This window comes from Hyposmocoma kahamanoa, unplaced genomic scaffold (assembly GCF_003589595.1).
Source record: "Hyposmocoma kahamanoa isolate Upper Pololo Valley unplaced genomic scaffold, ASM358959v1 81909, whole genome shotgun sequence".
Taxonomy (NCBI): Eukaryota; Metazoa; Arthropoda; class Insecta; order Lepidoptera; family Cosmopterigidae; genus Hyposmocoma; species Hyposmocoma kahamanoa.
This window is the reverse complement of record NW_020654129.1, coordinates 1-13,809: the sequence shown is the minus strand read 5'-3', so window position 1 is coordinate 13,809 and position 13,809 is coordinate 1. Positions and strand designations below refer to the sequence as shown.

Below are 13,809 nucleotides of genomic sequence, written 5' to 3'. Positions count from 1 at the left end.
CCCTAATGGCAGGGACTTGAGTATGATTTCGAGTGCTTTAAACCATACTCAAATCATGAATTGAGCATTGAGTAGAGTTCTAGAATACGACCCTTAGGGTCGTATTCCAGAACTCTACTCAATGCTCAAGTCAAGACTTGAGTATGATTTCCAGCACTAGAAATACGACCCTAGCGGCAGGGATTTGAGTATGATTTCGAGTGCTTTAAATCATACTCAAGTTCTGACTTGAGCATTAAGTAGAGTTCTAGAATACGACCCTTATGGTTGTATTCCAGAACTCTACTCAAGTCAGGCCTTGAGTATTGCAGTGAGCACTGAAAACCATACACCAGTCCTTGCCATAATATTTTCTCTGTATGTTTTGACATTGAAATCATTAAAAATTTCGCTATTAATAAACTCCTAAAATTTAGTTTAAAAAAATTATAAGATAGATCGACAAAATTAGGATGAACGTAAAATTATAGCAGTGTCCTACGAATTATATTTTTGTGAAAATGACAGAACAATAATTTTAATAATCGTGTATAAAATTTATACAGTAACATACCATTATTGAAATCCCCAAGTTATCTCATTGATCTCATTTTTTGAATTAATTACACTTAGATATTTTAAATTGTGTACTCAAAATTATTTTATAAGTTTTTATTTTAAAATAACCGAAAATGCACTTTCTCTTTGCAGCAAAAATGTAACTTTTTAAGCAACGAACCTTGCAACGAAACATTATTTTTGACTCAAGTGACTCCATGGTCCTGGCAACACAGTCGCCATCGCCAACACTAAGCGTCTTTCTAGTGACAAGATTTTTCCCTCCGTTTGGAATTTCGGCACAACTCTGTTGTTCTACGATTCTGTTACAAATATACTACTACTTTTCCATAATTGTTTACTACCCTAAGTTCAAAATGCGGAAAGTGTCGAAGAATCGGGCTGACGACGATGTTGTATCATCTACTAATGGATCAGTGTTGAATGAAGACCAAGTCGATGCAATCAAACCGACGGACAACGACGAAAGAGCGCAGGATTCTGATGATAGTGGGGGTTATGATAAGAGCGACGATGAGACGCTGAACTCTAAGTCGAGTTCTAAAAAGAGTAAGGGCAAGAAAGGCAGAAAAAGGAAGGCCGACAAAAAGGAGAAGAAACACCGGGAGGAGGACAACGATGAAGATGGCACCGAGGAAGAGTATGAGGTCTGTTTATGCCGTTTTTAATTACTTCACGACTTCGTGTAAAAGTTTTAAATATACTTAGTAATCGGTTTGGAATACTGTAATTTTCGAAGCTTGTTTTGCAGGTGGAGAAAGTGATTGATTCGAAGAAGATTAAGGGCAAATTGCATTATCTGATACGCTGGAAGGGATACACTGCTGAAAGTGACACCTGGGAACCGGAAAACACACTGTCATGCCCAGAATTGATCAATAAGTTTATTGATGAAGTAAGTGAATCTGTAGTGAACATTATGCGCAGTTGTATTTCGTTTCATACTTATTTTAATATACCCCATGGATCTGTTAAACTAGGACTAAGCTATTGGCTTCTTAGGATATTTGTTTGCATTGTGCATAAAAACTTGTTTGGAGCACGCTGCTCCTACATTTTTTTTTTTATATTAAATTGTTGTACTTGCTAATCAATCAATTTGTTCATATTCAGTAGTAACTACCATTGTAACAAATTTTAATAAAATTTAATATCATAGTATAATCATTGACTTACTATACAGGGTGTAAAAAGACCCTGAAGAAGAAGTATGAATAGTCTATGGTTTTTCCATACAGCACTGCTGTATGGAAAGAAAATCATTCAGTTCATTCAATTAGTTTTTGTAATTGATTAGTAAATTGAAAATTTCAATCAGAATCAAACAAGCATTTAAGTGTAAAGATTTTAAAGAGAATTTAAATTAAGATTTTGAAAATTTTAGATTTGATTTTATTGGTTATGTAAGAAAAACCACTAGTAGTATAAGTACACCATATTTATACACAAGCTCACACCCTTTCATGACCAAACCTGATAGCAATGTTTCGATAATAATATAAAGAAATAATTAATGTCTCACTCACCTATGATCCTTCGCCAAATCAGACACTTATCAGGAATTTCCATGGGAGGCACCACAAACACACGATTTGTGAGTCAAGTGACTACTTCTTATTTTGAATCACCAACAATAGCGATTTAGCAATTTAATAAATGTAATTTCGCACATATTTTGGAGTTTTTAAAAGAGAGCATACTATTGTATATAATCTTTACATGTACTAATTCTTTTATTTTTGATGTTGACAACCCCGGCCGATGCTATGGCCGCCATTTTGTTTACTCGTTGACGAGCCATTCGCTACACAATTCTTTTGTGTGTTAAGTTGCTCTGATTATTTTCTGTGCTTTTACTGTTCCAGAGTTCTCTATAACCTGTACAGATTATAACATTCTGATCTCATGTTGAATTACCCATATGTTTATAGCAATCAGCAGCGAAATCGCAAATCAAACTGTTGTTCCAACTGATTCAATTACACAAATCGATTTGTAATGTCTATTAATTATTTACTTATTAATTATTACACATTCACAGTTTGCAAGTAATATTTTTATGTTATATACATATATCTTATTGCATACCATTACACAAGCATACCTTACACAAATAGTTTTTGACTTTCTAATTAGACTCAGGGTCATATTCTAGAACTCTACTCAATGCTCAAGTCAGGATTTAAGTGTGGTTTAAAGCACTCGGAATCATACTCAAGTCCCTGCCATTAGGGTCGTGTTTCCAGTGCAATCCTGACTTGAGCATTGAATAGAGTTCTAGAATACGACCCTTAATATTTCACGGCTTCTATAAGAAGCAATCAACAAATACTTGACAAATAATATTTTTAATTTTTTTTTTATAAAAAATAAGTGCGCATTTGACCTCCATCTCACCTGGTGCAAAGTGACGATGAGGTCGAGAATGTAGCATGCACACCTAAATAATGCCTATTCACTCTCGCCTTGAAAAGGTCCAAGTTATAGCATTTGGGGAATAAGTCTGCAGGCAGGGAATTCCACTCTCTAGTCGCTCGCTATACAAATGTGGAAGCGAAACGCTTCGTGCGAATCCGCGGAATATCCACAACATAGGGCTGGAACCCCCACCCGCGTCTAGTCTCCCGATGATCGAAAAGGGAACGCGGAATCAAATTATGCAATTCCATCGCACACTCTCCGTTATATATTCTGTAGAATACCGATAAGCTGGGAACTCTATGGCGGTGTTCAAGGCTCTGCAGCTTCGCCTCTACTAGTTCCGAGTCACTTGAATCCAAGGTGGCCAGTTGGTATTTAGCAGAGCCATCGCATAAGTGACAACAGTACTCCATACACGACCGGACTTGTGCTTGGTACAGCCGAAGCAACTGTCCCGGTGTGAAGTATCGCCTCACCTTGGAAAGGATGCCAAGCTTCTTGGCTACATTTTTGGCCATGGATTCAATGTAACTGCCGAAGTTCAGTTTGGACGACAGGTCCATTCCAAGTAGGTGAAGACGATCAGCTATCGGTATGGATATATCACGAAAAGTCGGAGTCAGGTGAAAGGGACCCCGTTTAGTGGACAAAAGACACGCCTGCGTTTTGGTAGCATTATATTTGAGAAGATTGGCATCGCCCCAATTGGAGACTGCCTTAAGTGTCAAATTCAAACGACTAACCATGGACTCTCGACAAGACTGGATTTCTTCTCCACTGACCCCTGGCTTTATTCAAGTACCTGTCCAGAACTGTGCTGTCATCAGCATACGCAAAGGTACCTGGAATCAACATATCGTTTATATGCAGCAGAAAAAGGGTTGCGGACAGTACAGAACCCTGAGGAACTCTATCTAAAATCTATCGCCCTATGTTCGGAAGAATAGCCTTCTAAGACCACTGGAATCGAACGTTCACTCAAGAAATCCGAAATCCAATTGCAAAGGTCAGTGGGAAGCCCATAAGATGGAAGATTGTTTAAAAGGCTTGCGTGCCAGACCCTGACAAAGACCTTAGAAATGTCTAAAGACACTGCAATGGCTTCGCCATGCTCTTCTATAGCCTCGCTCCATAAGTGAGAGGCATACACAAGAAGATCCCCAGTAGATCGCCCTCAATCCGTACTGGCGATCACTGAGGAGATCGTTGTCTTCAAGATACGACAGGAGACGGCTGTTAAGTACACGTTCCATAGTCTTGCAGAGTATGGAAGTGACCGAGATAGGTCTACAGTTGACAGAGTCAGCTCTACTTCCTTTTTTAGGCACTGGTTGCACATTTGCAAGCTTCCACGACTACTAACTACACCAGTCTCAAGCGAGAGGCGATACAGGCGTATGAGAATAGGAGAAAACTCAAGCGCACAGTTACGCAGGACTATTGCTGGAATTCCATCTGGCCCGCTAGCTTTATGCACGTCTAGACTTCGCAGAGTTCTGAGTACCTCTTTTTGGCGTATGCGAACTGGCGCCATAGTGCATCCAGTCTGAGGTAAAGAAGGTGGTAGGTATCCTGCAGCATCCAGATGCGAGCTCTCTGCAAAGAGTGAGGCGAAGAGATTCGCCTTCTCTTGCGCAGTATGGGCCAGCTAGCCGTCTGGCCTCAGCAGAGATGGTAATGAGTGGCTACTAAAGTTTTGTTCGACCAAAACGACTTGCTGCCTGCTGGAAAAGAGGCAAGCTTGGCCTCTATGCGGCGCACATGGTCAAACTTGACCCTGCGTAAAACTCTTTTGCTCTTCTTGGCGGCTTTATTAAAGGCTTTCTTCAGATTCCGAGTATTCGGAGCTTTGCGTAGTCGACCATCTGCCCAAGCTTGGTACGCAGGCTGTTTTTGTGCTTCAGCACGACTACGGTCAGCGTTAAACCATGGACGAGCTTGGGGTCCATTGGGTACATCGAAGTATGGTGGTATATAGTACTCCATGCCCAATCGCAAAACCTCAACTACAGCAACCTGGCAGAGATATGAAGCAAAATATGGCGCCTTTCGTCCCAATATGCTAACCTGTATCGCCACACCCGTCTCGTACCACTGCGGCCCAGAATGACTAGTTGCGTCTCTGGATACCTAAGCTGAGCCTCATCAGACGTCTCGCTCAGATGTTGGAACAGCTTGGTTGTCTCTTGATCTCCACTGTGCGAGCGGTAGACACAGCAGTATACTATTTGGGTAACTCCTGTGTCAACCAGAAGCCACAAAATAGAAAAACTCGGTGCCTCAAGTTTCTTGAGACGCTTGACACAGATGTCATCACCAACGTACACACAGACTCCGGCACGAAGTAGGAACCTGTGCTCCAGAGTATACTCTGGGTAGCTGAGGTACGCCGTGTAAATCGGACATCTGATCTGCGTCTCGGTGAGGAACAGCAGCTGCGGTTTATCGTTTTCCAGGTGGCGGTGGACCGCTTCGATATTTGAGTGCAGCCCTCTGATGTTGGTGAGGTGCACTTTTAATGGGAGGACGTGCAACCGCTGTGAAAAATGTATTCCTTTTTTGTGACTCATAATTTTAAATTGGAGAAGCGAATAGGCAGGAGGAAGGCAGTGGAACGAGGCATTGCGTCGTCCAACCAAGCAGCAAACTCACACTGCCACACGAGGGTACAATAGGTTTGGAGACCGCGGGGGACGCCCGAACTCCCCCGGAGATGGCCACCTGGTCCTCCCCTCCGGTCGCCAACCGGCAAGGTGGAGCATTCCGGGATTTTTTGTTAGGTGGCGGGGCAGCCTTTCGCGGGTGGCTTTCCCACTACTTGGGCCCCCAACTTCCTAAGGTCGGCCGGCGGTGCACCGTGCTTCGGATCTCGCTACCCTTCAGAACCGAGTGCTCAGTGTGGCAAAACAAGCAGCTACTACTCGTCGTTGGACGCAATGCAACTGTTCAGACCCGACCTCCTAATGGCAACTCCCGAACACGAGTCGGAACACGGATAAACCATTTGGCGACTCGACTGCGTCGGGAGGGTGGCTACCAGTCACGACCAAAGCCTACCAATCATCTACAAATCATTATTCTAAATAAGTGGCTGCATCCGCGCATTCGATTTAATCAATCGCTTTAGTGCCGAAGGAGGTTTGCCATCACTAAATAGCGCTTGTGACATCATCGGAGGTACAAAAAATGTAACACGCTTGGTTTTCATACAAATTGCGGTTCATCGAGTTGGGTACTAAAAGATAATCAAGGCTACCTCTATTGGTGAGTATCGCAAGTTTCCTAGATCTTAAGGTTAGTTTCATCGTGACGAGATAGATGGCGTTTTCTGTATCTATTTTAATATCTGTTACAATTTGAACCAGTATAGTTCCATAGTACCTTTTTTCAAGTTTGTCGGGATAAGCAACCATTATAAATAGTAACGTACTCAAGTTTCGAAATGAATAAATGAAAATTATACTCAAAGTCTTAGCGCGAAAACGGCTCGATGACAGCCTCGTTGCCATTCCGTCCATGTGACCATCAATGTGCGGGGCGTGGTGCGGTATCTAAAGCTAGGGACGGTCGGAGAATGTCCATTCTCGTTACTTTTTGTTCTCTGCGTAAAAGACGCATGCCAATTTTCAGCCGGATCATGATTTTCACCCGCTATCTTGATTTTTTTTTTGATACTCGTAGTTGACCACTGTTACCCTCTAAGACATTCCTTCCAGCACCTCCTATCTATCTCTAATAGGTTCCGTTATAGAAGACCTTATTTGAACTTCGAACATTATTTACTTCCGCTGTAAATTGTCTAGGGTGTACCTCGTAAAAGTGCACAAATATTCCCTCCATATATTATAGTTTTCGCAGGCCGTTGATCACTCTTTTATATTTTTCATATTGTTTTGGAACCTATCCGCGAACTACGGTATAAATATCTTTTTTCCACTCTATCGGTAAGTATGCGTTTTATTTCTATCAGTTAGTCGGAACATGTAGCATAATAAATATTAATGGCCACTTGTGGACAAAATGTGAAAATTGTTATGGACCATAATTTGTCATAAAATGTGAAAATTGTTATGGACCATAATTTGTTATCTTTGTTTTCTACTCTTTTGACATCTTTCTTAACAGTATCTTCTGATTTATTATGCATTTCCACAACTCTTTGGTTGATCGTGTCAATTGTTGTTAGGTCTGATAACATCCTCGCAATTGTGTTCATTGATATGTCGTCTTTATTTTCGTATGACATTTCGCAGTCACCAGACGTGCTAATGTTAAACCCAGTGTACAATGATACTAGAAACATTTTAAGTCGTTGGTTGGTAGAAGATTGTATTGTAGTAGTGCAACTTTTTACACAGATTAGATACGTGCGTCTTATTGCTACCTTACGCTTCATCATTTGTTCGTTTGCACCAAAACGTGCCTGATTGTCAAAAGAGGATTTTACATTGTCACCGCAATAATTAATTGCGTTGTAATGAAACTGTATAACATTAATTATTCAATTTTGCCCGAGGTGTGGCAGGCAGGCACCTTCTGTGTAGTACTGCCTATATCGCCTTAACTTTTTCAAACGTGCATCTAGCATTCCCCTAGCATTGAATAAACCCATTAATATCTACTGTCTTAGTAGTTAGACATTGTTTAGAATCATTGTCAGCCTATTCAAGTGAGTAGATAACTCCATCATAAATCTATACATCGATTTCAAAGAGTGACTGGTATAATAATTTATATATATCTATCTGGGAGGGTATCAAATATTTAATTCATAGAAACAACTAAAACGGAGTTACGCAGTGTGCTAAACAACGACATCTAAACGAACGCTAAAAATCTTCTATGTTTATATATATAACATCATTGTAGGAAATGAGACAATTTTTCGCTTATTTCTTCTGTAGTAAGTTAATACTTTTTTTCCCCCAAATTGTTCTATAGAACAAACTACGGATGGGAAAAACTGAGAAAAAATTGTCTACTGTTGTCCTATGGAACAAACGGTAAACTTCAATTACCCTTTTGAAGTCAATTGACAATCATTTTTAATATCTGTTTTTTTGCATTAATGTATCTTGTACGGAATATAACAAGAATCTTAATCTAGCATTTTTATTTTTATTCATTTATTGTTTTATAGAAAGAAAATTCTAAAACCAAGGAAAGCAAAAGCCCAGGTAGAAAAGTCAATAAGAGAAAAGTTGCTAAAAAGGAGGCTAAATCCAACAAAAGGCCTAAAACTGAGTGGGATAGCCAGAACGCAGATTCGGCTGCTGAATACGAGGTAAGTTACCTTAGTTGTTTAAAAGATACTTCAAATGAGAATGATTTATAATAATATTGTTTATTGTAAGCTATATTTGGTATCAATTATATTACAGGTAGATCGCATTCTGGAAGTACATCACAAGAAGAATGGCGAGAGAGATTTTCTCATTCACTGGAAAGGCTGGTCTAGTAAATTTGATTCCTGGGAACCAGAGAGCAACCTCAATTGCTCAGAGTTAATTAAGAAGTTTATGGATAAGGTATAAAATAATGCTTTGCGTTTTAGCAAATTGGTGTTAAGTATTAAAGCAGTTGTTTATACGTGCTGACATTGTTGTAGCCTTGGGTAAACGTATTGAACATTCTAAGGATTTATTTCAGATTTTTTTTATATACCTTGTGTTTTTTATTTATTTTTATATTTGCGCGCCGCCAAGGTTTTTATGATATCAAGTGACGGGACGAACAAGTCGTAGCCTTGTGGTGAGCTACTCGCCTTTAAATCACAAAGATCTGAGGGGCACTGCCCCTGCGCCCGTAACCCTGAGGCATAAGTTAACAAGCCTTTCATGCCTGAAGGCGATGATTTTAGGGTCGAAACACAAAACGGCACCGCAGAAATCTACGATCTCGCACGACGCATCGCAAGAATTTGCGAATTGCTCCGCATCGCGCATTGCTGCGATCTTAATCTTCTTTGTGTTTATTTTTTCCTATACTTTCTTATCAATGACAGCAGTGCAACACTCTGTATACGATCCATGTCATTAGCCTATTTAAAAAATACGTTCAGTACGGTTGATGGTCGTCGAAAGAATGGTTACCCGAACCGTGGCAGTGAGATACCTCGCCGCACGAAATCGCATCGCAGCAATTCGCGTCGCAATTTTCTGCGTTGCGAATTCACTTTCGACCCTTAGTCTAAACTGTTGTGTGTGTGTTACCGACCGTATAACAAGGCGAAGGCAGTATTTATCTGGGACTGCATGACTGATTCAGCAGTTGGGGGAAATGTTTGTCCGTGATAGCCGTTATTTAACTTCTTAAAATACATTAATGTCGTACAATCTGCATTGCTATCCTCATTTTCAACCCTTTTTGGCAAAAAGGGACCTCTACCAAATATTGATTTTGTATGAATAAATTGCACCTAAAAATAACATGTATAAATTGTTTAAATTTATTTTAAATTGATATTCCCCAAAAAAAACAAAGGTATCATAGGTGGATGGATACTTTTAACCAAGGCAATACTTACGGGAAATTATTATTCTTATATGTTTTCGCTATTTTATTTCAGTTCATTTGTTTCTTTTGCAATAATTGTTGTTTATGAGCATATACGACTTATCACTTCTCAGGTGGAGTCGGCACGTTCAACAGAATCGCGTAATTTAAGAGTGGCTCCGGAAACCACAAACCGTTTTACATTGCAGGCCCCATCTTCAGGACGACGTCTTAGCAAGAGGCGCGGTCAGCATCAAAGGTACATGTGTGTTCTAAAGTTACGTTTTAATTTTTAACCCAATAACTATAACTGACTCTTTCCCTTTTGCTGCAGGGTTCGTTATGATGGAGCTGAATAAATATTAAAAATGCACAAAAACAATTAAATAAGGTTCTGTAATACTTGTATGTCAAGTCTATGTGACAGCAAGTACCAAAAAATTATGTTGTGTTTTGTGGTAATCAGGCAGTCTTTTATGATTCTCGGTATCATTTTATATGACAATTGAGATTGTAATGTATTGTGGTTTTTATGTTATCAAACACCTCAGAGCTTTTTCCTGTGACGTGTGGGCTAAAATCTGTCCACAAAAATTTTTTTTGTGTAAGCTATGCAAGATGTTGCAATGTACAAAGAAGATCATGATCTGCTACTTCACAGGTAAAGAGTTCTTCAGGTTTTTTCTTGAGTATATTTTTGTGCAAGTGGCCAAATGCTTTAGCGATATTTAGAGGATTTATTTTTCTTTTTATAACTCACCATACATTTTTCTTTTATGTGTTTAAGTAGTAATGGGCTAACATTAAGAGTACCGTTCACTTAGAATCAGCATTTGGTAATTTGTTTATTCGACTCATGACAGAGTAAGTTTTATTTGCTATTGCACATAGTACATATATTTTTAGATTGCTTGCTTGCTCTAAAACCAAGATGTATATAGAAACATATTGCATTATATAATTGTCTTTGGATTAGAGCAAATTAAGTGTTAGGGTATAGAATTTAAGAAGAGAGTTATTCAAAATTTTGTGTTATATTTGACAGACGATCTGCCCTGATAAAATATAAATGCTTACGGTAGGTTCACTTAGGTGCCATTTTTATTTCACGATATTTGAAGTATGATTCAATACAAACAACCTTTACTATGGAAAAGAAGAAAACCCGTCAATCGCAAAACAATAATTTGCTGTTGCATATATTCTGAGAGGTATAAGTATTCAATGTGGAACAGGATATTTTTACGCTTTTGAATGATTTTCACAGTAAAAGTAGTTTGTAGGCGTATAGTTGGGTAGAATCACCTCCCTAAAGTATCGTAGAATAAAAGGATGTCGCTGTGTATTTTTTTTTATAACACCAAGTGACGGGACGAGCACGTCGCACGCTTGGTGGTAAGCGACACGCCTATCCATAACAGTTGCAGTGTAATTCAGAGCTTCAAATTGCAAAGATCTTGGGGCACTGCAACCATCACCTTGAAACAAGTTGACAAGTCCCACGTGACTAATTTCACCAGCACACTTACCCTTTTAAACCGGAACGCTGTAATGCTCACATTATTGCTTGGCTGCAGAAATAGGTAAGATGGCAGTACTTGCTTGGACAAACTCTCACAAGGAACTTTACTGCTACTAAATACTAGACTGTTTAATCCGTCTTGGTTCATCTGTCTGAAATTTATTGAAATGTATATTCTGGTCAAATTGAATGCGCGAACGGTTGCAAATAATTCGGCCCGATTTTATGCTTTTACTTTTAGGTGCAATTTTTTTCAATTTTAAGTATATATTATAGTAAATAATAGGGTAAATGCTCGTCTATGTACATGCAATTAAGTTTGCATAGTTTTTTCCAAAAAATAATATCAAAGTACAAATAACTTTGAAGTGTAATGGCATAGAATAACAGTATTAATTTATCATGTCCAAACTTCGGAGCTATTCAGGTTTTGTTCTTTTTTGTTTACTTAAGTATGGTCATAATGTTCTGACACAGACATGTTCATATTTTCTATAAAAACATCTGTTAATTTAAATATATATAGAAATTATTACTGTGTAATGTTAATATTAACTTTACATCTTAACTATCCAGGTAACACTAGTAAACTAGTGACAGAACATTACAATATCAAGTAATACTAGTTATCAAAAGGATATAAAATTATATTGTAGTCCCATGGAATTTTAGGTGGCTATGCGACCCAATTTAAGTGGCAGGATTGAGCTGAGATGTAATGCAATTTCCGTAAAACTCGAATAGCTCTGAACAGATCACTATCACGTGTCACTTACACGTAATATCATTGGCTTCGTGGGTCTTCAAAATGATATCGTATCTAACGAGTCCCGACTTTAGCATTTAGGTTATCACCTGTAAAATTTGCATGCAGCTCTTTTTGGTGTGTTTGATGTACTTTTAAACTTGGATAATTAAAAGTTAAAGAAATATCAACATTTGTTTTTATTTATAATGAGAACAAACTTATGAATTTTCACTTCCGATATTACCAAATACAAAGAAAATTCTCTTAGCAATAGAATAAATAAATTTTATTGGACTGTAACATTAAATAAGATTTACACAGTGTAATATAAAGTCCATAACAAAAGTATAGCTGATTAAATAATTTAGTTCTGCCATGATTATTTTTCAATACCACCTAGAACTCAAGACTTCGGACTTTTCGTCTGAAGAAAGTTTTTTCTAAATATCTACAGTTTTAAGCTACCTTTGGACATTTATATACAATATCGTATCTAACTTTTTTTTATAACATCAAGTAAGGCCCATTTAGATGGAGCGAGTTTCTCGTCTCGAAGATACGATTATCGAAATAATATAAAAAAACTTTCCTCGTCTAAACTTTCGCGATTATCGCCCTTCCACGTGAGCGATAATCGCCTCGCCTTTCAATATTGAACGTCTCCGTGTAAACAGAACTTGAAAGCAAAAGTCGTATTTCGAGTTTTTGTGCCAGCCGTTCCTACCATGAGCACAGTGCGCGAAGGTGTTTTGATTATCACTGCTTTTCTAAGACAAGAATTAAGGAAACGAAAAAGAAAAAAAAGGGTTAAGAAATGTTATAAAATATAAAAAAGAATGTATATTTCTATACAGTGCAATGAACTTAATATTATCAGCAGTTCTAAATTTCAATAATTTTTGCGTCATTTTGATATATTCATAGTCAATATCGCAGTAATCACTGAACTCGAATGGCAATTCTCGCACTCAAAACGGTTCGAACCGATTTGTACGATAATCGTATGAACTTTAAAAAATGTCATACGAGATCGTGTTTGGGCAAGTCGAAAACTCGTAAGCAAGGATCTCCTTACGAGTATTACATATTTCTCTGTCTAAACAGTCGAGGAGGCGATTAAGTTGATTGCGAATCTCGTATGACATAATCGTAGGTGAGATTTTAGTTCTTGCCTTAATGTAAACATTATGATACGATAATCTTATGGCGTTTATTGCTTACGATAATCGCGTACGATTTTTCGTCACGAAGCGTGCGATAAACTCTCCATCTAAATGGGCCTTAAGTCGTGCACCTGATGGTAGGCGACACGCCCACCTATTATCGTTGCAGTGCCTCGCAGAGCTTTAAATTGTGTGCCTTATTTCAGCGTGACCATGGTCGAGGTTTTGAAATTTGACTAGCCAGATAAAGTTGTAAGGTTTTATTCGGTTCAGTCGCAAAAAACTAGATTTTAGTCGGTCCGCCGTTCAAAAGTAACAGGGGCGTTTTACTGTCCACTCTGGAATAACCTTATTCCAGCTGCACCGTTTCTCACTCTAGAGAACAACAATACCTAGCTTAGATCTGATTACACTAAAAAAAGTTTTGTGATTTAGTCGGTTCTAGTCGTGAAAAACTAGATTTATTCGTTACGCCGTTTAAATTGCAAAGATCAGAGAGGCACAGCCACTGTATCCATCGCCTTTCACGTGCCTGCAATTTCAACAGAACCCTTATCCTTTCAGAAACGGGGCAGCAATGCTCGCATTACCGCTTGGCAAAAATAGATGCAGTCAATTGGAAGTTACGAAACGATCACGCTTCCGAGGCTGATCAAACTATTCCTTCCAAGTCGGGGCGGGGGGGAGCGACGAGGCGCAACTGGTGGTCGGGCGGCGGGCTGGCGGGGCGCGGCACGCGCGGCGGCAGGTTCAGCAGGCGGTCGGGCACCTGCTGGCCGCACGCGCCGCAGCGCTGCTCGGGCTCGCAGTCGGCGTGGAAGGCGCGCGCGCAGTGCGCGGTGCGCAGCGCGGGCCGCGCGTCGAAGCGCCCGCCGCAGCGGCGGCAGCGCCCGCGCACGGCC

General features: G+C 39.4%; 1 protein-coding gene across 2 annotated transcripts; it reads left to right on the top strand.

The window, feature by feature from the left end:
* Positions 1-762: 762 nt before the first annotated feature.
* Positions 763-11,871, top strand: LOC113234226 (chromobox protein homolog 5-like). Of its 2 annotated transcripts, none has more exons than XM_026469524.1 (6): positions 763-1,205; positions 1,310-1,453; positions 8,120-8,263; positions 8,361-8,507; positions 9,684-9,733; positions 9,809-11,871. In XM_026469524.1, exons 1-6 carry the CDS (start codon positions 915-917, stop codon positions 9,831-9,833), a joined length of 801 nt encoding a protein of 266 aa, XP_026325309.1. In that variant the 5' UTR covers positions 763-914; the 3' UTR covers positions 9,834-11,871. The 2 variants fall into 2 exon arrangements, with proteins under 2 accessions (XP_026325309.1, XP_026325308.1); XM_026469523.1 differs by having other exon boundaries at positions 9,609-9,733.
* The last annotated feature ends 1,938 nt before the right edge of the window (positions 11,872-13,809 follow it).

Bases quoted from the DNA above. Each gene is read 5' to 3' on its own strand.
- LOC113234226 (XM_026469523.1), top strand. From the start codon at position 915: ATGCGGAAAGTGTCGAAGAATCGGGCTGACGACGATGTTGTATCATCT. The intron at 1,206-1,309 runs GTCTGTTTATGC...CTTGTTTTGCAG, and splicing joins GCACCGAGGAAGAGTATGAG to GTGGAGAAAGTGATTGATTC. The intron at 8,264-8,360 runs GTAAGTTACCTT...ATTATATTACAG, and splicing joins ATTCGGCTGCTGAATACGAG to GTAGATCGCATTCTGGAAGT.